This window comes from Bubalus kerabau, chromosome X (assembly GCF_029407905.1).
Source record: "Bubalus kerabau isolate K-KA32 ecotype Philippines breed swamp buffalo chromosome X, PCC_UOA_SB_1v2, whole genome shotgun sequence".
NCBI classification, from domain to species: Eukaryota; Metazoa; Chordata; class Mammalia; order Artiodactyla; family Bovidae; genus Bubalus; species Bubalus kerabau.
In genome coordinates, this window is record NC_073647.1 from 40,835,777 (window position 1) to 40,858,935 (window position 23,159).

General features: G+C 37.4%; 1 protein-coding gene across 10 annotated transcripts in view; it reads left to right on the forward strand.

Annotated features, from left to right (window-relative positions):
- The window catches only part of FMR1 (fragile X messenger ribonucleoprotein 1), a 40,244-nt gene extending 17,794 nt beyond the window's left edge, over positions 1 to 22,450 (forward strand). Inside the window, exons 6-17 of one of the 10 annotated variants that reach the window (XM_055565698.1) lie at positions 1,398 to 1,491; positions 1,581 to 1,697; positions 3,882 to 4,052; positions 4,148 to 4,226; positions 8,189 to 8,298; positions 8,979 to 9,113; positions 9,618 to 9,680; positions 12,287 to 12,373; positions 14,749 to 14,944; positions 16,485 to 16,667; positions 17,357 to 17,439; positions 19,997 to 22,450. In XM_055565698.1, coding sequence (XP_055421673.1) covers positions 1,398 to 1,491; positions 1,581 to 1,697; positions 3,882 to 4,052; positions 4,148 to 4,226; positions 8,189 to 8,298; positions 8,979 to 9,113; positions 9,618 to 9,680; positions 12,287 to 12,373; positions 14,749 to 14,944; positions 16,485 to 16,667; positions 17,357 to 17,439; positions 19,997 to 20,158 — 1,480 coding nt within the window. In that variant the 3' untranslated portion in view covers positions 20,159 to 22,450. The other 9 variants (XM_055565701.1, XM_055565699.1, XM_055565704.1 and 6 more) reach the window with 9 other exon arrangements.
- The last annotated feature ends 709 nt before the right edge of the window (positions 22,451 to 23,159 follow it).

Here is a 23,159-nt window from a genome sequence, read left to right on the forward strand (position 1 = left end):
GATGGATAGGGAGGCCTGGTGTGCTGCAGTCCATGGGGTCACATAGAGTCAGACACAGCTGAGCGACTGAACTGAACTGAATCAAGCCAACATTCCAGTTGTTTAAACTTACTTGGCCACATAGATAGCTAATGTACATTTTTTTTCTAACATAAACATTCATCATAGAATTTTAAGATTTTTGAAACTGATTAATACAGTTCTGTCATAAACAAACCAATTTCTAGGCAACGTTGATTTCTCCAGGTTTTTTTCCCTTTTGGCTAGTATTCTGAGATACATATGTAACAAGTAGGGCTTAAAGAAGCTTCCAAAGGTCTTCTCTCTTACCATCCTTGATATGAAGTAATGCTTAAATAAGACTCTTTAGAGAAGAAAGAGCATATATTAAATTTGATTTAGACATTACACTTTAGATAAACATTAACTTCTATTAATAGTTCAAAATGCATAGAAATCCTACTTCTTAATTATAAAGATTGCATATGTATGTTTGTGCCTTCTGATTCATACACGTTTTCTTCTCAAGCTAAAATTGATCAGCACTTTTTCTTTAGAAAAGAAACAGCAGAACAAAATTGGATACCCGGTAGCTATCCCCAAAAGTTTTAACAGTTGACTCAAGAAAATTAGTGACCTGCCATATGTAACTAGGGCTTCCCAGGTGGCTCAGTGGTAGAATAATTTCCCTACCAATACAGAAGACACAGGAGATGCGAGTTGGATCTCTGGGTCAGGAAGATCCTCTGGAGGAGGAAATGGGAACTCACTACAGTATTCTTGCCTGGAAAATCCCATGAACAGAGAAGCCTGGTGGGCTGTAGTCCTCGGGTCACAAAGAGTCAGACATGACTGACCATGCATGCATCATGTATAACTGAAATCAGGAAGCCTGCAGAGGAGAGTGGTGGTCAGTCTCAGTTGTGTCCAAACTCTTTGCAACCCCATGGACTGTAGCCCACCAGGCTCCTCTGTCCATGGGATTTTCTAAGCAAGAATACTGGAGTGGGTTGCCATTTCTTCCTCCAGGGGGTCTTTCCAACCCAGGGATCAAACTGTGGTCTCCTGAATCTCTTGCATTGCAGGCATATTCTTGACTGCTGAGCCACCAGAGAGATAAGTTCCCCTAAAGATGTCATCTTTGATAATCTAGGACCACCAGTAATTTCCTAAGAGCATAACTGGTTTTTTCCTTTCTCTATAATCTCAAATGCTTGATTGGCCTGAGAAGCCCAGCAAAGAAACTGAATTTACAGATGGATATAGCATATTTTGCATAAATCAAGTTTAATATGAATCTACAATTCTACTAAGTGCAAATGTCTCTGCATATATTTATACCAGTAGTTGGTAATCATTCATCTTAACTTCACAGTGGTTATTCTTTTTATTTCTAGGTGTGCCAAGGAATCTGCACATAAAGACTTTAAAAAGGCAGTTGGTGCCTTTTCTGTAACTTACGATCCAGAAAATTATCAGCTCGTGGTTTTGGTGAGTGTTTCTGAGTTGTGTATTTTGGTGTGCTTCATTTAGGGCATTTGCTTTGATCATAACTTTTTTTTTTTTTAAATATCCTTCAGTCCATCAGTGAGGTCACCTCAAAGCGAGCACACATGCTGATTGACATGCACTTTCGGAGTCTGCGCACTAAGCTGTCTCTGATACTGAGAAATGAAGAAGCCAGTAAGCAGCTGGAGGTATGTGGCTTTCCCTAGCGATGCTTGTAAGGCTATCTAGAAATGATAACTGTGTGGTTACAAAACATGACTTTGGGCAGCTTGTCCTTTGTTTATTGTTCTTAGCAATTCCTTGTATTCTATATTTTAAAAAGTTAAATTGTACAGTGCATAATCATACTAAAATTTTTATGCCTGAGGTTTCAGAATTTTATGTATGTTAAGGAACTTCTGGCCAACTCACTTTTTGCTAGAAGTTCATCAAAGCTGCTAATAAAGTGAAGCAATGCTTCTCCCATGTAACATGTTATCATTAAAGTACTAGAGAGTATTTAAATATCTAATCATATTCCTTTCATTATGTATGTTTATGTCTGTTTAAAAGGGTATAGAACTTCTTCATTCTAATTGGTTGTCACTCTTTAAAACTCCTGTCTTCAGATTCCTGCCAGAGGCTCTTTCCCTAACTTACTATTTCGTCTCTTAAGGTGCATTTTATCTACTTTTATTAATCTTCCAATAATTTTCATTACCATACATTTATTTTCATTGATAACTGTTTAGTACTTCCATCCATTACCATAGAAACTAAATGGATTTTAGTTTAATGTGCCAACTCCAGTATGTAATTGTCAGATTCCAGACTTCCTCATCATTATTCATTTCATTAGAGGGAAAACACCGTGCAGTTGGAATAGTAAATAAAAAAAGGAGTTCCAGACTGCATTTGAAGAGAAAAGGTGACCACTACTAAAGGCTGTATTCTTGTAAAAGTCTGTAAAACTTGCCACCTTCCAACTTAATTGAGATTGCTGAACACCTAGCAGGAGAGGAGACATTCATATCTCCTTTTGCTCCTTTATTTTCTTTTTGGCCATGGAGGTCTATTTAATTACTTTTTACTCTCATTCTTTCTTGATGTCCCTGTGTGCACAAGTTTGTGGTTTCTTTAGTGATTCTCTCATAGCTTTTAGGCCAGAACAGCCTCCTTACTTTCATTGTGAGTAATATGGAAATATACTCATTTACCTCTTCTTAAACATCTGATTCTTCTTAAATGATCTGTTGTCATAACTTTGGCTTATCATTTATCAGTGAATTATCAGTGAAAAGAATGAACCAGGTGAATCAACCAGGAGTCAAAAAACATGACCTCTTGAAAAGTCCTAGGAATATTTGATTCACTTTTTTACTCTAATCTAGAAAAAGGATTTTATATTTTTAAAATTGTTTATAGTAGTTAACACTCATTCATTCAGATTATCAGGTATGTTTGAATAATGAGAAACTAGTGTGCATGCCTATCTTTCCTCACTACTAATATTAAAGAGATCCACATATTCAGATAAGAAATTTCCATTTTTCAACATGAGCCACTAATATGTTTGGTTTTCATTAATGGCATGCTAGAACTAAACATTAAATTTTGATAATACTGATGATACTATCTAAAGAGAGTGATTATCCACAAGTTTTGGGGTGTCAGTATAATCTAGTTAAGTCATCACTGAATATAAAGAATTCATCATACTTGTGGATCCAGATCACAAGGTCTTACAGACTCTGATCTTGTTTTAGGTTGCAGACACATATGTAAGATAAGTTGTAGATCTCTGACTTTGTAATTATTCAGTTTAATGTACCAACAATTTTTATGATTCCTTTACTCAGGTTTGGGGGTGGTGGTGGGAGGGTGTCCCTTTAATGTTCATCAGAGAGGTATCTAAACCCACAGTATCTAGTGATGTTACATAAATGGCACCATTTCTAGAAAAATATACACACCAATATCCTTTAATAAAATGAAATGAATACAGTGTTCTGTGAAGATGGTATTTAAAATTTTTTTTTACTTAATATTGAGTCTGTCAGACCCAGTGAGCTGGTTTTTATTTGGGAACAGTTGATCTGCTTCTTAATTATTACATTGATGTCACTGGTTAACTAAGGCAGCCTTGCAAATAGGTTTTCAAAGGTTACCTTGGAAAATTGTCAACAAGCCCTTTCCTATTAACAAAAATATATCAAATGACATAGACCTTTAGTAACCTAAAAAGTACTTAAGCTGTGCAAAATATTTTCTTAAACCTGTTAGTTTCCAATAGAAACTGATACACAGGGTCAAGATAATTTACATGGCTGACCTAGATACATTTGTCTTAATAGTTGATAAAGCATACTAATCAGATGTGCATTTCTCTTCAGAGTTCAAGGCAGCTTGCCTCAAGGTTTCATGAACAGTTTATCGTACGAGAAGATCTAATGGGTCTAGCTATTGGTACTCATGGTGCTAATATTCAGCAAGCTAGAAAGGTACCTGGGGTCACTGCTATTGATCTAGATGAAGATACCTGCACATTTCATATTTATGGGGAGGTAAATATTTTACTAAATAGTTTCTTCTAAAATAAAAACAATATTTCAGATGGCTCATCTTTTGCTGATTTAAACCTTTTCCCCATTTTGATTAGGATCAGGATGCAGTGAAAAAGGCTCGAAGCTTTCTTGAATTTGCTGAAGATGTCATACAAGTTCCAAGGAACTTAGTAGGTGAGTCACAAATTGCTTTTGACATGCACTACAAAAACAAGTTAGGTAAATAACTTATTTATGCTCATAGAATTCCATTTTCACTCATTGTGGAGTCATTTAGCTGAAGCTTAGTCTTTGAAATAGAGTCTATTGCTGCAGTATACAAAAAAATATTTGGTTAAATACACTCAAAGATTACATTTTCAGAAGGCATACAAAAGATACTGCTTTGCTAGTTCAAACCTACTGGTTCCTGGAAGGATAAGTTTTGCACAGCCTTTTCGCTGTATATATTTATATGTTAAATAATGTTTTTTCAAAATGAATGACATTTGGGGCCTTTTTATAATTTAGAGTAGATTGGTATTTGATCTCTCTAATGGGGCTATAAAATAACAGTTACCTCAGCGTTGAAGATCTGAATATAGGTTATTTAAATCTAATAAATTCCAAAGCTAGAAGTAATTCTGAATGTCTCTTGGGCTTTCTACAACATCAGCTGTAATTCTTCATTTTGACTTGAGTTGTTTCATGACCATCACAATCATGTGTAAATAACATAGGAGCTCTCCACCAGTGCTCTTCAATAGTGCAGTTATCTTTAGTAAAATCTATCAGCAAAGTGCAGTTTTATCAGAAGACTGCATGTGTTTTAAATTTATCAATAAAATTGGGACATACTACATTTAAAAAATATTTTTGCTGCTGCTAAGTCACTTCAGTCATGTCCGACTCTGTGTGACCCCATAGACGGCAGCCACCAGGCTCCCCCGTCCCTGGGATTCTCCAGGCAGGAACACTGGAGTAGGTTGCCATTTCCTCCTCCAGTGCATGAAAGTGAAAAGTGAAAGTCAAGTCACTCAGTCATGTCCGACTCTTCGCTACCTCATGGACTGCAGCCTACCAGGCTCCTCCATCCATGGGATTTTCCAGGCAAAGTACTGGAGTGGGGTGCCATTGCCTTCTCCAAAAAAATATTTTTAACTTTGGCTAATTACAAAAAGTAATGCATGCCCTTTGGAAGGTTTAAAGGAGAAGATAAGGGCTCTGTACATTTTCTTCACATACTTTCACTTCTACTTAGCTTGCTGTTTTTGTCAGCATAGAATTGTAAACATTTTCCTATGCCATTATAAAAACACTTAGAATAGTATTTTTCACCCAAAGAAAATCAGTTTGAGGATCAAGTGTAAATACTAGTGAAATAATGCAGAATTATTTTCTCAACTATATACTACGTACAGTCAACTAAAGAGCATGATGATGTAATGTCACTGCCAGTTGTGTGTATGGGAAATATATGATTAGCACTCTCCTGATTACTTCAAGAGAAGTGGGCTTGTGAATGGTATTTTTTCCTCTTATTTACAGATTGTCAAGCAGTTACATACATTTTATAGTTAGAATGAAAGTGAAAGTGTTAGTCACTCAGTCGTGTCCTACTGTTTGTGACCCCATGGACTGTAGCCCGCCAGGCTCCTCTGTCCATGGTATTTTCCAGGCAAGAATACTGGAGTGGATTACCATTTCCTTCTCCAGGGGATCTTCCCAACCCAGGGATTGAACCCGGGTTTCCTGCATTGCAGGCAGTCTTTACTGTCTGAGCCACCAGGGAAGCCTTGGGGTCACAGAGTCAGAAGCGACTGAGTGACTAACACAACAATAACAATGGAACTGAAATTAATTATATTTTGCTCCTTTTATTCAGTAAAGTGTTTTCTAAAAACTTACACTCAAGGTGCTAAAAAATCAGATTTCAAACAAGATATCTCTTATTTCCCACAAACTTTTCTAATAATTTGCTTGTTCTTCACCCACTTTGACACCGAATTTAATTGTTCAATCAGTCGTAGTTAAACACAGGATATATATATTTATATAAATACATAAAATCGTATATATCCTATCTATCTATATATAGGATTGTTAAGATATTAGTAGATACATGTGCCAAAATCTCCTTTTTCTTTTTGCTAAGTCATTTAAAAGACCTTTATTAAAATCAGCATCAGTTCATGAAAATGTGCTACAGATTTAAAGAAAAAAAAATGGGAAGACTCCATGTAACTTCTCTCCTCCTTCTTTCCCTTTTCATTTGAGGGGAAGAAGAACAGAAATAATTGCAGAAACACCTAGGTCAGGAGTCCTGATTTAGTGTGTCAGTTCTTTTCCCTGACCACTGACCAGGCAGAAGAGGTTGTGGGGGTAAGTGAGACTGGCACACACAGCAGGAATACCAAGGCTATTCTGATTTGACGAACCACAAAGTCTTGCTTTGAGAAGGCTTTCCCTGCATTTTTATCTAGGATTGGCTCAGCAAATTTTCATTCCTGTTTTTTTCCTTTATTGTTGTTCAGTCGCTAAATCATGTTTAACTCTTTGTGACCCCATGGACTGCAGCACGCCAGGTTTCCCCGTCCTTCCACAATGGACGTGAGTTTGAGCAAGCTCTGGGAGATGGTAAAGGACAGGGAAGGCTGGCAAGCTGCAGTTCATGGGCTCGGAAAGAGTCAGACATGACTGAACAACTAAACAACATGTCCACTGAGTCAGTGATGCCATCCAACCATCTCATCCTTTGTCGCCCCCTTCTCCTCTTGCCCTTGATCTTTCCCAGAATCAGGATATCTTCCAGTGAGTGGGTTCTTTGCATCAGGTGGCCAAAGTATTGGAACTTCAGCATCAGTCCTTCCAATGAATATTCAGGGTTGATTTCCTTTAGGATTTCATTTAGAAATTCTTTAAGATCCCCATCCCTACCTTAGATGAAGTGGTGGGGCAAACCCATTTATGGGCATGGCCAGCTCAGCTTGCTTTAAGTACCTGGGAGTGCCCTTGCAATTGGATGTAATTCGTATGTAGATTTCTACAATCAGTTGTTTTTAGTATTTGGAATGTCTTGTTTTGCTGGCTCTGAAAGCAGTCATTTCCCAGCTAAGTATATGATTAAATTTTTTAAAGCGAGAGAGATTTGAGTGCCTCTCCATTGCTGGTGTTTGAAGTCTTCAGAGTTTTAACAGATGATACGATAAAACTTAATCTGGAACTGGTTTTAAACTTTTTCATTGTGGTTTTAAGCTAAAGTGTGATTTCTTAATCTTTTATTCTGTAACTAATCACCTTCTAGCATACTAGTTTAATTTGTGAGTCACGCACAAGAGTAGTAGTCCACTAACACATGGGTCTGAAGAATGTGTACTTCTAGATGAATGTATACCTGCTTATGGGCTTCCCTGGTGGCTCAGATGGTAAAGAATATGCCTGCAATGCAGGACATCAGGGTTCGATCCCTGGGTTGGGAAGATCCCCTGGAGGAGGGATGGCTACCCCCTCCAGTACTCTTGCCTGGAGAATCCCATGGACAGAGGAGCCTGGCGGGCTACAGTCCATGGGGTCCCAAAGAGTCGGACACAACTGAGCGACTAAGCAGCAGCAGCAGCAGCATAGCTGCTTATGCCGCTTTTAGAGTGTCTTATAAATGTGCCGTATAAAATTTTAAAAATATTTGCCATGGGCAAAGAAGCAGGTGTAAATCAGATACAGATAGGATTGAAATTGTGAAATAAGCAATTGTATTTTCTATTATTTATCCTTTTTGTTAATCCTTTTTATAGAGCTTTGCAGAAAGAAGGATACACACCACTCTACTTGAACATTTAAAGTGTGCCCTTGTATGCCAAATAAGAGCATATTTTGAACTGCCTTAAAAATGCAAAATTATCCTGACAGTTCACAAGTTATTACTCAATTCATACCAGACCAAAGGAGTTTGAACTGTGATGACTTCATAGAATGAAAAGCCAGTTTCACTGTTGTTTGTTTGTTTTTGAAAAAAGTCTCTGTTTTGGTTTTGAGATAGAATTCAAATTATATGAAATTTTATACATATATAAAACGTTATAGTTTACAGTAGGGTGTGCTTACTGGTTTGAGGTGTGTGATTTTAAAACCAAACATGAATTATTCATTTTTTAACTTAGGCAAAGTAATAGGAAAAAATGGAAAACTGATTCAAGAGATTGTGGACAAGTCAGGAGTTGTGAGGGTGAGAATTGAGGCTGAAAATGAGAAAAATGTTCCACAAGAAGAGGTATGTTTCTAGTGCATGTTTCTGGTTTGTCTAATAAAGTCTTTTATTTGACACAGTAACTTAGAGGCCTCTAATATGCACATAATGTGAATGTAAAACCTCTGTCAGGCATGCCAGCTAATTGGAGTTATAGATGACGGCCTCTTTCTAGTCTCTGATGCTGTGATTGTGTATTAGTCCCTTTAACTCCTTAAGTCTTATTTCTAGATCTTTAGCATGGGCCATCACAAATGTAAAAACAAAATCTGAAGCACACTTCAAATCACTTAAGTTACTGGTAGAGACAAAATTGGGACACTAATTAGGTTTTTGGCTTTCATCTTTTGGCTTTTTTAGTTTGTATGTTTGTGTTTGTGTGCCTTACAGTTTTTGAAGTATTTGGGATGGAGGAGGTGAGGGCGTGCTCTTCTATACAATGATACTGTTTAAAATAAAATCCTTCCAAATTGCCATAATTTTCATATGTTGTCTAGTCTTTGCTTTTGTGAAAGGTTCTTTTAACTGCAATCTGTGTGCATTTTTATTGCACAATTTTTGCATTCTCTAAGTTTGTTTACCAAAACTGTCTATAATAGTTTCTGTTCTTAAAAAAGATGATCGTTGATACAATAATGGTGCTAAGTAAAATCTTAAAAATGGATCCTTTTTTTCCTCTTTTATGTTTTGTGTTTTTCACCAAGGAAATGATGCCACCAAATTCCCTACCTTCCAGTAACTCAAGGGTTGGACCTATTCCCTCAGAAGAAAAAAAACATACAGATATAAAGGAAAACAGCACTCACTTTTCACAACCTAACAGCACAAAAGTCCAGAGGGTAAGAAATAATTGTCACTTGGAATTATACTCTAAGTAATTTCTTTGCCCCAAATGTCACAGTTGTTGTTTCGGGTATGTTGTCTGGTTAGGCTTATAGACTATTCATGCTATATCTGTTTCAGATCTGATTGCCAGCTTACAAGATGTTACAGACCAATGGGATAATTACTTTTCAGTTTATTCACAGTGACAAATCTTATGCTGTAAACATAAAATATGGGGTTGCATTTAGTGGTCGCATTTTTCTTTTGAGGGTGGACTTTTATTTTTTCATGCTCTAGCTCTTGAAATTTTGCAGGTTATAGTATATCCAAATGTACCTTCTGTTAGATGCATAAATTGTTACTTAAAGCCATATTTTTAAACTGACTTTCAATATTTGAACTAACCGAATTGTTTAGAAACGGATTTAGAAGTCCTGCAGTGAAAGTCCTGCGTTCAGGCTTCTGTGTATCATTTGTTATAGTTAATGACATCACTTGCATTCCTTATACTGCTTTAGGTGTTAGTGGTTTCATCCATTGTAGCAGGGGAATCCCAGAAACCTGAACTCAAGGCTTGGCAGGTAGGAAACCATTCCTTGAAAAATACATTTTAATTTTATATTTTAATGTTTATTCCCCTTGTTAAGAAAGACTTCAAATGATCATCAGAATTGGGGCATGGTGGAGGTGTGTCTGTGGTTTTTTTTGCTCCATTGCCCTGGGGAGAAAGCTGATACTCCTTCCTGTTGCTTACAAGGCCTTTTTTTCATAGCCACCTGACCAATATCATCTCTTACCACTCCTCTTCCTTGCACTGGAGAGAGGCTTGAGCCATACTTACACTTAGAGTTGTCCAAACACTGCTGTCTACTGCTTGTTGCTCCTAGAGATATGCATATGCTTCCTCTGCCAGAAGCCCTCTGTTTTCTCCAGCTTGCCACCTTGCTGTGGGCTTACTCCATGTGCCTCTTTCCTTGTGTACTTGCTGTCGGGTCCCTCCCCCTGATGAGCTCAAGAGCCTTTCTCCCCTTTGATGATCTAATGTGGTCATCCCTGTCTGTAGCACTTAGCACATAGATGTTTACTTGTTTTATCCTCACATTGTTAGTTTCTTGAGGGCATGCCCCCTCATCTGGCCTGTAAGAACTGTTGATGGGAAAAAATGTTATGAGTAACAAGAGATTAAAAGCGAAAATACCATTTTCCTCTGTGCGGGGGAGTCCAGTTCTCATCCCAGATCAGGGAATCACTTTTTCCTGGTATCTACATTTTGAAGGTCACTGTTCTGCTCTTGCCTTTCTTTGTCTTAACTATTCTGGTCCACTAGCGCTGTGCTTAATAGAGTGGCACTTGGGTACATCATCAGTTTGGAAATGTTGAAAGATAATTTTGCTTTTCACTATTTGCTTCAAAGTTGATCAGCTAAATCTGTGGCATTAAAGCTTATTTTGATAGTATGTGATCCAAGGAGAAGGGCATAGCATTTCATCATAGGGCATTTTGGAAAATAATATGGTTAACTGCTTTGTAAGAAAGTCAGTTGGGGGGAGAAAACTCAACAGTCAAAAATGTTTTTGACAAAAAGAGATCTGGGTCATAAACCTGATTAATTCCATAGTTCATTCGGTCAAAAAAAGAAGCCCATGCGTTTTCAGTGGCACCTGATTCTTCAGGTGGTCCTAGTTACTAGGAAGCAATGCCTTGCCTACCAGACGGATGCCAGTTTGCAAGCAATATATCCTAATTATTCAGTCTTGTACCCTCTCAACAGCCATGTTCATGTGGAAGGAAAAAGAAAAAAACCTATTCCAACCCCACATACATTTAAGATGCTATATACTGAGTGCAAGCAAACAAAAGCAGCCTAGCAGTACCAACACCTATTAAACAAATGCTCTTTTTAAAAGAGTGATACTTGCTAAGTTTCTTGGCTTCTTTCACCTAGAAAATTCTAATATATCTACATCAAAACTACTGTGTACTTTTTTTTAGTCACTTGTGACTATCAGTAACCATGAGAATTTCATCAGTAGTGAAATACTGAATTATTCTCAGCTTTGAAGGTCATAATTGCCAGCTGTTAGTTTACAGAAATGGCCTGCTGCTGCTGCTGCTAAGTTGCTTCGGTCGTGTGTGACTCTGTGTGACCCCACAGACGGCAGCCCACCAGGCTCCCCTGTCCCTGGGATTCTCCAGGCAAGAACACTGGAGTGGGTTGCCATTTCCTTCTCCAATGCATGAAAGTGAAAAGTGAAAGTGAAGTTGCTCAGTCGTGTCTGACCCTCAGCGACCCCATGGCCTGCAGCCTACCAGGCTCCTCCGTCCATGGGATTTTCCAGGCAAGAGTACTGGAGTGCAAGAGTACTGGAGTACTGGTGCCATTGCCTTCTCCGACAGAACTGGCCTAGGCTTCCCTATACCTTGCCACAAGAAACAATTTTTTTTCCCCTCATTTCTACTGATGAGCTAGAAGTATACATTTTGAGCTAGAAGTATATACATTTGAGCTAGAAGTATATACATTTTTAGTATACTTGTTTTTCAAAAAATCTATCCTTAAAGTTGTATCGTAGGGAGATCAAACTTTCCTAATGATTCAGTCCTTTACAGTATTCAGAGTACATTATATTGAAATATATTGAAATGTTAAATTTTATGTTCATGAATATGCCCAGTTTCCCCCCCTCACAGAATAATTACTAAGTGCACATTAATTTAGCCTAACTCTTTTTGTTTGTCTCTTATTTGTACTCTGTTGACTTGGTTAGCAAAGTTGATTTAGTTTTTATTTTTGTGCCCTAGTATCTAATTTTAATTTGGAATTTTGTCTAGATAAAACCTGTAGTAATTTAATAAGAATATTTTAAACTACTCATTTTGTTTATGTGTCTCATTTTAAAACTTGTTTAATTTTGAGTTACATAATTTATAAGCTTGCCAACATTTAATAGTGTTTAAATCGTAGTAACCCTGATGCATTTAATGGTTGCTATGTTGATCTGTCCTTATACACAGGAGATGTGTAAAATATACTAACTACTCTTGTTTTTATGTATTTCATATTTTCAACAAACTTTTCTGTACCTACTGTTTGTCAGATCCTGTGCTAGGGATTTAGTCATTATTTGCATATTTCAGATTGTAATTCATCATTAATTTTATAAGATTATTGTCATTTCTATTTCAGGGTATGGTACCATTTGTTTTTGTGGGAACAAAAGACAGCATCGCTAATGCCACTGTTCTTTTGGATTATCATCTGAACTATTTAAAGGTGAGAACAGGAAGAACTTTAACTTTGAATCTTTTTGCACTAAAATAGAAATACTCCATAGTAAATCTTAACACAATTAAGATTTCTTCTAGCCTGTACATGATAATGAAAGACCTATAAAAGATAATAGGAAAAAAATCATTTTGTTTAGTTTATTGTATTCTTTCTGAAAACACAAGTCAGTTTTCCATCATTTTAAGAATCAGTATCCCCATTCTGAAGAAATTTCCCTATTTCCCATTATTCTTCTGTTAAACTCTCATATCCACTTTAGACAATCCTGTCTAAAATCCTTTTCATCCCATTGATCCTTTCTAGCCCTTGAGAGTTTTTTCCAGGCCAAATTTTATGTCTGTAACACTTGCTTTGTTGTCCCCTTTATGTCATTTATCAGGAATAGCCCAGGGTTTCATGAAGTCCTCTGTTTAAATGTGTACCCTTCATAATTTTCTCTATACTCCGTTTTACAAACTAGAAGCAATTTATGTCTCCTTGTATAAATGCTCATTTTAGTTGGCATTTGTACCACTGTGCCTACTCTAGCTTAGAATCTGGAAAGCAGGAACCAGGAGGCTGCAGGGCATAGCAGTAAAAGCAGTGGATTGGCAGTCCAGCACTTGATTGTAGTCTTCTGCCATGACCAGCTCTGTGTCTGTAGGCAAATCACCTCCCTAGACTAGGTGTTTTTTAAAATTTATTTTGGCCAACTGTTCTGTAATGCAACAAAATAGAATTTTACCAATGTCACTTTTATAATTCCATCTTTGTATCCACATGTATCAAAAACATACTGTAACGGGTACTAAATATTATTTTTAAAGTAATCCAACTTTCTGTTGTATTTATGAGGCTATCCTGTTAAGAATTTTTCTGCTGACTTCTTAAATAAAATGAAGCAATTTATAGTTACATGTAAATAAGGAAGAAAAACATAATAGCCAGGCACTTCTTACCCTTCTTATGGTGGTCAGTTAATAATTGAAAATGGAGAGGTTTCATCCAGCAAGGTTTGTGTGGGTAGGATACCCCATTGATTTGCTTATTCACTTTTGTTTTAAAGTGTGTCTTACGTGTAATCTGTTGTATGTGTTTTTCTTCCTATTCTTAGCTTAAATAATGTTGAAGACCTGGAAATTTAAGGTTGCATTGTGTCAGTCCCTTGTTCTTTTAACCAGTGTTCTTTAGATCTTTTGATTTATTCTGCACAATTGAATATCTTTTTGGATTATTAGCAGCTGTCCTGTTGCCATGCTTCCCATCACCAGATCTTCCCTTGAGTGGGCTTGGCGTCTCTCACCAAGTGATGACTGCTTTGCCCCCATGGGATAACCTGGACTCTACCATTCTGTTTTGCAAGATCCACCCATTCCATGAGCTATAACTGTACTTTTGGAGTAAGCCACTCACTCAGTGGCAGTCTCTCCTTTAATTAAGTCCTTTGTAAAACAATGTCTGGTTCAGAGCACAGATGGCACTCATCTAGATCCTTACCTGCCCTTTTCCTGAAACTGCTGTACTAAGATTTTAAGAACTTAGCTTTACAGGGGCTTCCCCAGTGACTGTTCATGTGGACAGTCCCTATGATTGCCTCTGCTTGACTGAGACACCCAACCACTACTCTAGTTGTGGATCCAGTTCCCTGCAGCTAGTAAATCAATGTTTATGAATAAATTGGAAGGAGAAGGGTTAGAACTGAGACATCATCTGGTTTTGACAGAACCTAGCATATTGGAAGCATTGTGTGTGAGGGTCTGTTAGTGGACCCCAGGTATATATTTTGATCAGTTAACTTTATACTGTTTGTCATACTTGTTTTAGCAGAGTTGTAGTCTTTAAGAGGTTTTCAAGGCATGATATCCAACTTTTTGGGTTAACTACTAGATAGTTCCTGTTCTTTGAAAGTAGAAGATGGCCCACATTCAGTGTTTTATTAATTAAGATTATTTACAATGTGTGATTTTTAAGCTTAGCTGGTTAAGTCTTAAATGTAATTTATCTGTATTCATACACTTTAGAGTTGTTTTATTCAATAACCTATTATCAAGAAGTCTCCAAACTACCATATTTGTGCCTTAGCAGATCTATTGGATAATATTGCCAAATTAAATAACTTTAAATTCTGTCAGTATAATTTTAATGCTGAGTATTTTTGTTATATCTCTTAATTCTAGACATCAATAATACGTTACCTATAGTAATTTTCTTTTTAAGGAGACCATTCAATTTCCTGATAATTCTGTGTAACAGTGTTTACTATAAACTTAGAGCTGAAATTGAAATATTTCCAGTATACTTTTTATCTGATGAAAAGGAGAAAGGTTTTATTAAGTAAAATGTCAAATTATTTTTACTGTTATCTTGTATATTTTAAATAGGAAGTAGACCAGTTGCGTTTGGAGAGATTACAAATTGATGAGCAGTTGCGACAGATTGGAGCTAGTTCTAGACCACCACCAAATCGTACAGATAAGGAAAAAGGCTATGTGACTGATGATGGTCAAGGACTGGGTCGAGGTAGTAGACCTTACAGAAATAGGGGGCACGGCAGACGCGGTCCTGGATATACTTCAGGTACAAACTAAGCATTTTATTCAGTAACTTTATCTGTTCCTAGACTTAATAGCTGCTAATCTCTAATATTCATTAGAACTCCATTATAACAATTTCTCACTACATGGTTTCCAATTCACAGTGGGTCAAATTGTGTTGCAAGACACATAGAGTGAAAAACCTGATAATAACCCATAGAGTTCACAGGGCAGGTGTGAGTTCTGTCCACAGTCTGACTGGGGATAAATCTGCTTAAGCCCTTGTACGCTAATGCCTTTCCTAAGGCCTTTCCTGATTTTATTACTATATAGCCAAGACTTTTTTTCATTTGTGTACTGTGGCTCATGTTTTGTCAGGCATGTGCTGGTCATACTTGCTGGATGGACTGTGTAAATCAGGGGTCTGCATCCTGTGGCTTATAAGGTGATTTTAAGTGGCATGGCCAAAGTCAGCCCTAGGCAAAGTCAAGAAGTAGGCAAAGCTTCTCTTTGCCTCCCCAGCTCTTTGCTCAGTGCTTCTTTCTTCTCTCCCAGTACCTTTCACTGAATGCTGTCCCACTGCCCATGCCTACTGTCTTGCTCAACTGTGTATCTACTATGTAACTGGCTAATGATGGTATAAGGTGTAATCCATCTCACAAATATTTGCGTTTCAAAAAGGAACTCAGTAAGATGGAAAAGCCTTCAAGATCCACAGGAATGAAGCTATAATGGTGAAGCTATAATTGCTCATTAGCTCCAACAGAGGAAGAGAGAGGTAGTAGAGTTGATGTTCTGGAGTGGGGGAGAGAGCTACCTACTCCTAAGGCCAACCTTGAACCTGAGCCCTCATCCCTTTCCCAACAGTCTGTTCTTGATGCTGTGGAAGGTCCCCTCTCACCAGGGAGTTCTTTTCCCATCTCCCATCCCCTGTGTCATTAACCCACCCACTCAGGCATAATAAGTTCACTACAGTAAATTCTTTCTAATGATAAGTTATTCCTGTGGGAGTGGGAGGGAAGGTTGTGGACCAAGCATCAGACAAGCATATCCCCATTCAGCGAGGTCCAGTCCCTGATCCCACAAGAGACCATTCCCTGAGATAGTAGCCACAATGGCCACCTTTGCCACTCTCTCTAAGATGACCAAAATTTGTGCATTCCCCTTTGTCCCTGGGCCAAACCTTGTTAAAAGGAACTCTCTTTCTAGAAGTTTTGTTTATCAAGGTATTACATTTAATTGTTGTAGGCAACTTTTCCTCCAGAGAGCACAGATGTTTAAAGGAGCACAGCTGTTTAATGATGTGGCATACTCAGGTTTGAACTTAGATGGCTAATAGAATTCCTTTTTTTTAAATGAGAACCAAAAATGTTTGAAACAAAAATGGCCTCAAATATCATGAAAACCTTCATTTTGAACTTAAGATAATTTGTTTTACAAAATGGAAGGTGATAATATACTCTTTGGTGAGCTTGTAAATTAGGAAGTGTAATGGATTACCCCCAGAAACGTCTCTGGAAGTTTCTGTTAACCTAACATTTTTTTAAGTCGGACAATGGTATATAACTTTTAACTCTCGATAGGAACTAATTCTGAAGCATCAAATGCTTCTGAAACAGAATCTGACCACAGAGATGAACTCAGTGATTGGTCATTAGCTCCAACAGAGGAAGAGAGGGAGAACTTCCTGCGCAGAGGAGACGGGCGGCGGCGTGGCGGCGGAGGAAGAGGACAAGGAGGAAGAGGACGTGGAGGCAGCTTCAAAGGTACGGAGGGTTTTTCATTTAAGAAATAAAGCTGAATTGTAACAACTGTCTGAAGTTCTATGAAAAAGCTAGGTGATTCAGTGACATACTATCAAGCCCCCATTTTGTACTGGTCACCATAAGAAAGGCTCATGTAATTAGCAATATCAGACAGGCTTCCTTACAATTTACAAACATATGAATAACCCCTGATAACTAGTTCAGCTTCTTTGGGTACTCTAAACATCACATCTAATCATTAGTTCAGGTTGACATATCACACAGTTGATGTAGGACTGTGATGGCTTAGGAATGTTTTCTGTAACATGTGCTGCTGTGCACTAAGCCGCTTTAGTCATGTCCAGCTCTTTGCAGCCCTGTGGACTGTAGCCCGCCAGGCTCCTCTGTCCATGGGATTCTCCAGGCAAGAGTACTAGAGTGCGTAGCCATTTCCTTATCCAGGGGATCTTCCTGATGCAGGGATCGAGCTCAGGTCTGTTATGTCTCCTGCATTGGCAGGCAGGTTCTTTGCCACTAGTGCCACCTGGATGTTAGATTATTAGACAGTGTGTAACTGAAATTGCTAGGTTGTTGATTATATTTTAGATTCTGTGGTTGGTCTGAATAAATTGAGGATGTGGGAACAAAGAACTCTCCAATAGGCATGTCAGAATCAGTGACCATTGAACCTTTTAAAAATGTCCCTATAGGAAACGACGATCACTCCCGAACAGATAATCGTCCACGTAATCCAAGAGAGGCTAAAGGAAGAACAGCAGATGGATCCCTCCAGGTAAACCTGTGTGCCTCTTTTCATCTAAATTGTGCCAGTTACAGAAGTTTGAGATTTATGTGAATTTGCTATACTATATAGGTATTTGTGAAATACTTTCCTTTCAACATTACATTTGTGGTCAATTTTAGTCCTTTATGACAAGTATACAAAGAAGATTTCTCTAGAGAATGTGCAGTCTCAGTATTTGTAAAGATTTTGACAACCATGTTATGACTTCAGTACCACATAGGTGGTCCTCCCTACCCCCATTCTCCAACGAAAGAAACATCCAGGAATGTACTGAGAGAGACTTGTATAAGCCCTGTGGAACCCACATCCCTCCTCACCAGAGTTGCAAGGATAGGGTGCTCTCTGACTGGAAAGTAAGAAAAAGAAGGTATCTAGCTCACAATAGACAGGGCTGATGACACTCGGCTAGTACATGCTGAATCAGTCAGCTGCCTATTTAGAGCCAGCCTCTTCCCTGAGAACCCATCTCATGTGGCCAGCACCTGTGCTGAACACATTGTTAACATAATTTTAAAATGAGCCCCCAAGCACGGCCAGGTACCTTGGCTGGGTGCATTGTATCCCACTTAATGTTTCAACTGTACCCTGAGGTAAGAAGTTTTATTATTCTGTTTTATAGGTGAGTAAACTGAAGTTTAGAAAGATTGAGTCACATAGTTAGCATACACTAGAGTGATATTTCGGAGAAGGCAATGGCACCCCACTCCAGTACTCTTGCCTGGAAAATCCCATGGATGGAGGAGCCTGGTAGGCTGGTCCATGGAGTCACTAAGAGTCAGACACAACTGAGCGACTTCACTTTCACTTTTCACTTTCATGCATTGAAGAAGGAAATGGCAACCCACTCCAGTGTTCTTGCCTGGAGAATCCCAGGGACGGGAGCCTGGTGGGCTGCCATCTGTGGGGTCGCACAGAGTCGGACACGACTAAAGTGACTTAGCAGCAGCAGCAGAGTGATATTTGAACCCTGGTACCTCATTCCCAGAACGCATGATCTCTTCGGCTGCTTCTTTAACTCTGAGGACTTAATCCAAGTAGTTGGGGGTCCTTTCATGACTATGGATTGGTTTGGGACCAGTACCTAAAATTAGTGAGACATAAATTTTAAGAGCAGAAGCTTCATGACAGAATATTCCTTAGAATTCATAGCATTTGTAGAAAGAAAGAAATTGAAGTCACTCAGTCATGCCCGACTCTTTGTGACCCCATGGGTAGTAGCCTGCACCAAGCTCCTCCATCCATGGGATTTTCAAGGCAAGAAGTACTGGAGTGAGTTGCCATTTCCTTCTCCAGGGAATCTTCCCAACCCAGGGATTGAACCCAAGTCTCTCACATTGTAGACAGATGCTTTACCATCTGAGCCACCAGGGAAGTCCTAGCATTTGTAAGTAGGTCTTAACTATTAGCTGGTGCTTAAGGATCATCACAGAAAAGATCTTAGACCTAGAGATTGATGAAATTATGTACACATGTGTTTTACACAAATGTAAGGTGTTTATGTACCAGTTTTATAATTCCCCTTTTGACAACCAAACAGTTAAAACACTCACCCAGGACCAACAATTAAACACACTTTGAAATTCGAGTGGACCATTTTGGGGCTATAGGTAGTCCCATTTGTACTTGAAGCATATCAGTACTTTTATTAATTGTTCTAGGCCTGTGTGTCAACATTATCTTTCTTTTGTACAGCATCCACAATTGCATTAGCAGTGTTTTAAGTGTTCAGTGCTGGCACTTAAAATATTATATAAATCTCAGAATATTGTTTTTTAAATCATACTCATCTCTGTCCTCTTCCTGGGATTCCAGTTCTCCCACACATTAGTGTCTTCAAATTTCCCTGTACTATTCTTATTCTTCAGAGTTTTAAGTTGTATGATCCTCTGACTTGCCTTACTGTAATACAAGCTACTAGAAACCAGTGCTCATTTGAGTATGTATAGTGTGTGTGTGTGTGTGTGTGTGAGTATATACAGTATATGTGTATATTTATATACACACACACATATTGTAAGACAAAGGGAGCCCTGACTGTAGAAAAAGTTAATCATACTTATGATAGAAATGAAGATGTCAACTAAAGGCTAGTTAATAAGTGAGTTAAGTTATTGCTCTGGTAACATCAGAATAGGAAGACAATAATTTGTCTCTCTCCTCCTGGGTTTCATATCTTTGAAGAATAAACCATTTTTTTGAACAGACCTGTATATTTTGCATATATATTTTGCAATCCGTAATGGGAGTTCATTTTAACTATTTGTTTCTCATTGTTTTGTTCTACTTAGAAGAAGACACAGTAGGATTGTGAGTTTTTATCTAACTTTGGATGCAGTGAGATGACCAAGGTGTTCCAGTTACAGAAGAAGAGTGTTTTAGAATCATAAGCCAAATAAAGCTCCTACCTGACCTTAATTTCTCACACTTCTATTCAAATCCCTTTTAACATGTGGAATATACACTTTGGGCTTAAATTTCTTGTCAGGCCAATTACAGATTACAACAGAATATGGTCTTTGTATATAACAACTATAACTTGTTTTAGATCAGAGTTGACTGCAATAATGAAAGGAGTGTCCACACTAAAACATTACAGAATACCTCCAGTGAAGGTAATCGGCTGCGCACGGGTAAAGATCGTAACCAGAGGAAGGAAAAGCCAGACACCGTGGATGGCCAGCAACCACTTGTCAATGGAGTTCCCTAAACTGCATAATTCTGGAGTGATATCCCCTATACCATTTCCATAATTCTTATTCCATATTAGAAAACTTTGTTAGGCCAAAGACAAATAGTAGGCAAGGTGGCACAGGGCATGAAATGAACAATTCCGTTAAGAATTTTGCTTTTTTCACATTGGCCATAAGCAGCAATTTTCAGATTTGCACAAAATGAGGTCTTAAAATTTTTGAAACATTACTTTTAAATAATTAAGTATACTTAGCACTTCAGGACAGGATTTTCATTTGGTTTATTTTTTAAATACCACGCAGTGATATTCTTTGTTAATTTGGACCGTTTACCCTGCATTGGGTGATAACTCACTGGTATATTTCAGTTTTTCTGAATAATAGCATTTATGGTAATCATGTTAGACTTCTATTTTCAATCTCATATAGAAGTCCATAAAATACTATGGCATTTCATGTCCTGTGTCACTTTATGTTTTGGTCCACTTTTCCAGTATTTTAGTGGACCCTGAGGTGTGTGTGATGTGACGTTTGTCATTTTCATTAGCAAAAAAAAAAAAAAAAAGTTGTATGATCTGTGCCTTTTTTATATCTTGGCAGGTAGGAATATTATATTTGGATGCAGAGTTCAGGGAAGATAAGTTGGAAACACTAAATGTTAAAAGATGTAGCAAACCCTGTCAAACATTAGTACTTTATAGAAGAATGCATGCTTTCCATATTTTTTTTCTTACATAAACATCAGGTTAGGCAGTATAAAGAATAAGACTTTTGTTTTTGTTCTGTTGCACTGAAGTTTGACAAATAGTGTTATTGGAGGGATGTGTAATTTTTCTGTATAGACCGGAAAAGTAGTAACGGTCTTTTCATTTGCAAGAGGCTCAAATGTTTTCAGCTAGGAATAAATCTTCCTGGTCGAAAGTTAGTAGGATATGCCTGCTCTTTGGCCTGATGACCAGTTTTAACTTAGAGCTGTCTTTTATTTTGTCCTCCCCGAGTTTTGTGAAGTTTCTCATTTTCATTTCAAGCTTATTTGGGGGAGGTAGAAAGGTCATTTCCATGTGTGCATAATAATCCTGTGAAGTACAGGTACTTTGTCTGAGAAACATTGGAAGCAGGTTAAATGTTTTGTAAACTTTGAAATATTAGGTCTAATGTATAAGCAGAATTGGAAAGCAGACTAGGATTGGTTAACACATGAAACTTTTTTCTTTAGTTTTTTTTCCTTTTTTTTTTGACATATTGGGTTTCAGTTTTGAGGGTTTTTTTTTTTTTTTTACGAGATTTACTGAGGAAAATATGTGAAGGACCTTCACTCTAAGATGTTATATTTTTCTTAAAAAATAACTCCAAGTAGGGGTACCACTGAATCTGTACAGTGCCGTACAAACCGAAGTTCTGCCTCTGATGTCTGTTGTGAGTTTGTTTCTTTGAATTTTCATATTACGGTTACTTTTCCTTGCATACAAATAAGCATATAAAAATGGCAACAAACTGCACATGATTTCAAGAATATTAAAAAGTCTTTTAAAAGTATTGCCAAACATTAATGTTGATTTCTAGTTATTTATTCTGGGAATGTATAGTATTTGAAAACAGAAATTGGTACCTTGCACACATCATCTGTAAGCTGTTCAGTTTAAAATACTGTAGATAATTAACCAAGGTAGAATGACCTTGTAATGTAACTGCTCTTGGGCAATATTCTCTGTACATATTAGCGACAACAGATTGGATTTTATGTTGACATTTGTTTGGTTATAGTGCAATATATTTTGTATGCAAGCAGTTTCAATAAAGTTTGATCTTCCTCTGCTACACTGATGTTGATGCAATCCTTACAAATGGTTGCTTTTAAAATTTTAAGATAGGAAAAGTCTATAGAAAAGTGTTCTGTTACAAAATGTATCTGTTACCATTGGAAATTTCACATGTCATAGGAAGTTAGCCGATATCTACCAACTTGCAAGAACTTGATCTTGTTTAATAAGGTGAAAAATACCAACAAAATGGTACAAAAGCACATTGTGCCATTACAATATGCACTAAGTCTCTTTTTTACAACAGCTGAATCCAGCAAGGCGCTAACTTGCTTAATGTGAATTACTAACTTCTAAAACTGTAATTTGAGTCACATGTTTTCATGTGGAGTTGGAGTTGATTCATATTACAATATTTGTGTGCTAAACATGTATGTTTTTCAGTTCAAAGTCATGTTTTTAAAATCTTATTAAAATTTCAAAAATCTGAAGATTGTTTATCTAGATGTAAATTTTTATTAAAAAGTTGCACTTATGAAAAAGCAAAAATTTAGTCTGACAGATGTTTGTTCCTGGTCTTAAATTTCTAAATGTAACAAAACTTAGAGATGGGGGGAGGTATTAATCATGCAAAGCATATATTATGCCTTGCAAATAATCTTTGATGTGCTTCTAAAAGGCAGAAATGTAGATAATTGAAAGTAATTCTATATATTCCCAGTTAGAGGATTTGAACACATTAATTACATAGGATGCTACTAAACCATGTTAAAGACATGCTCCTGTCAGTGAACACATAAACATACTTGCCATTTGGAAACTATTAAATATGTCTTATGAATCTTTAAAAAAAATGTTGATGTCAGTAATAGAGAACATGACAGTCTGTAGGTAGAATATGTCTGAATTGATTACTGTGATGACTTGATGGAAACTCTGGCACAACCTAGAAGAGTAGATAGAAATAGATGACGGTGTCAAAGTGCTTCCCCGTGTTAGAATCCAAAACGATCTAGTAATAAGCAGGACAGTCTCTCTATATATAATTTTTTTTTTTTTTCTGGAGAAAAACCCATCTTTATTTTCTGGCTTTCTAGTTTTCAATCTGGTACTTTTTTTGAATTTCTGTTACCTGTTCAGCCTAGTTCTAGACTCCTGCACAATCCATTAGAGTTGGTAAGTAGCAACCATCCTCAAGTAACTTTGTTGGGTTTTCGTGGTTTCACGTTTCAGTGCTTGCTACATGTGAATACCCTAT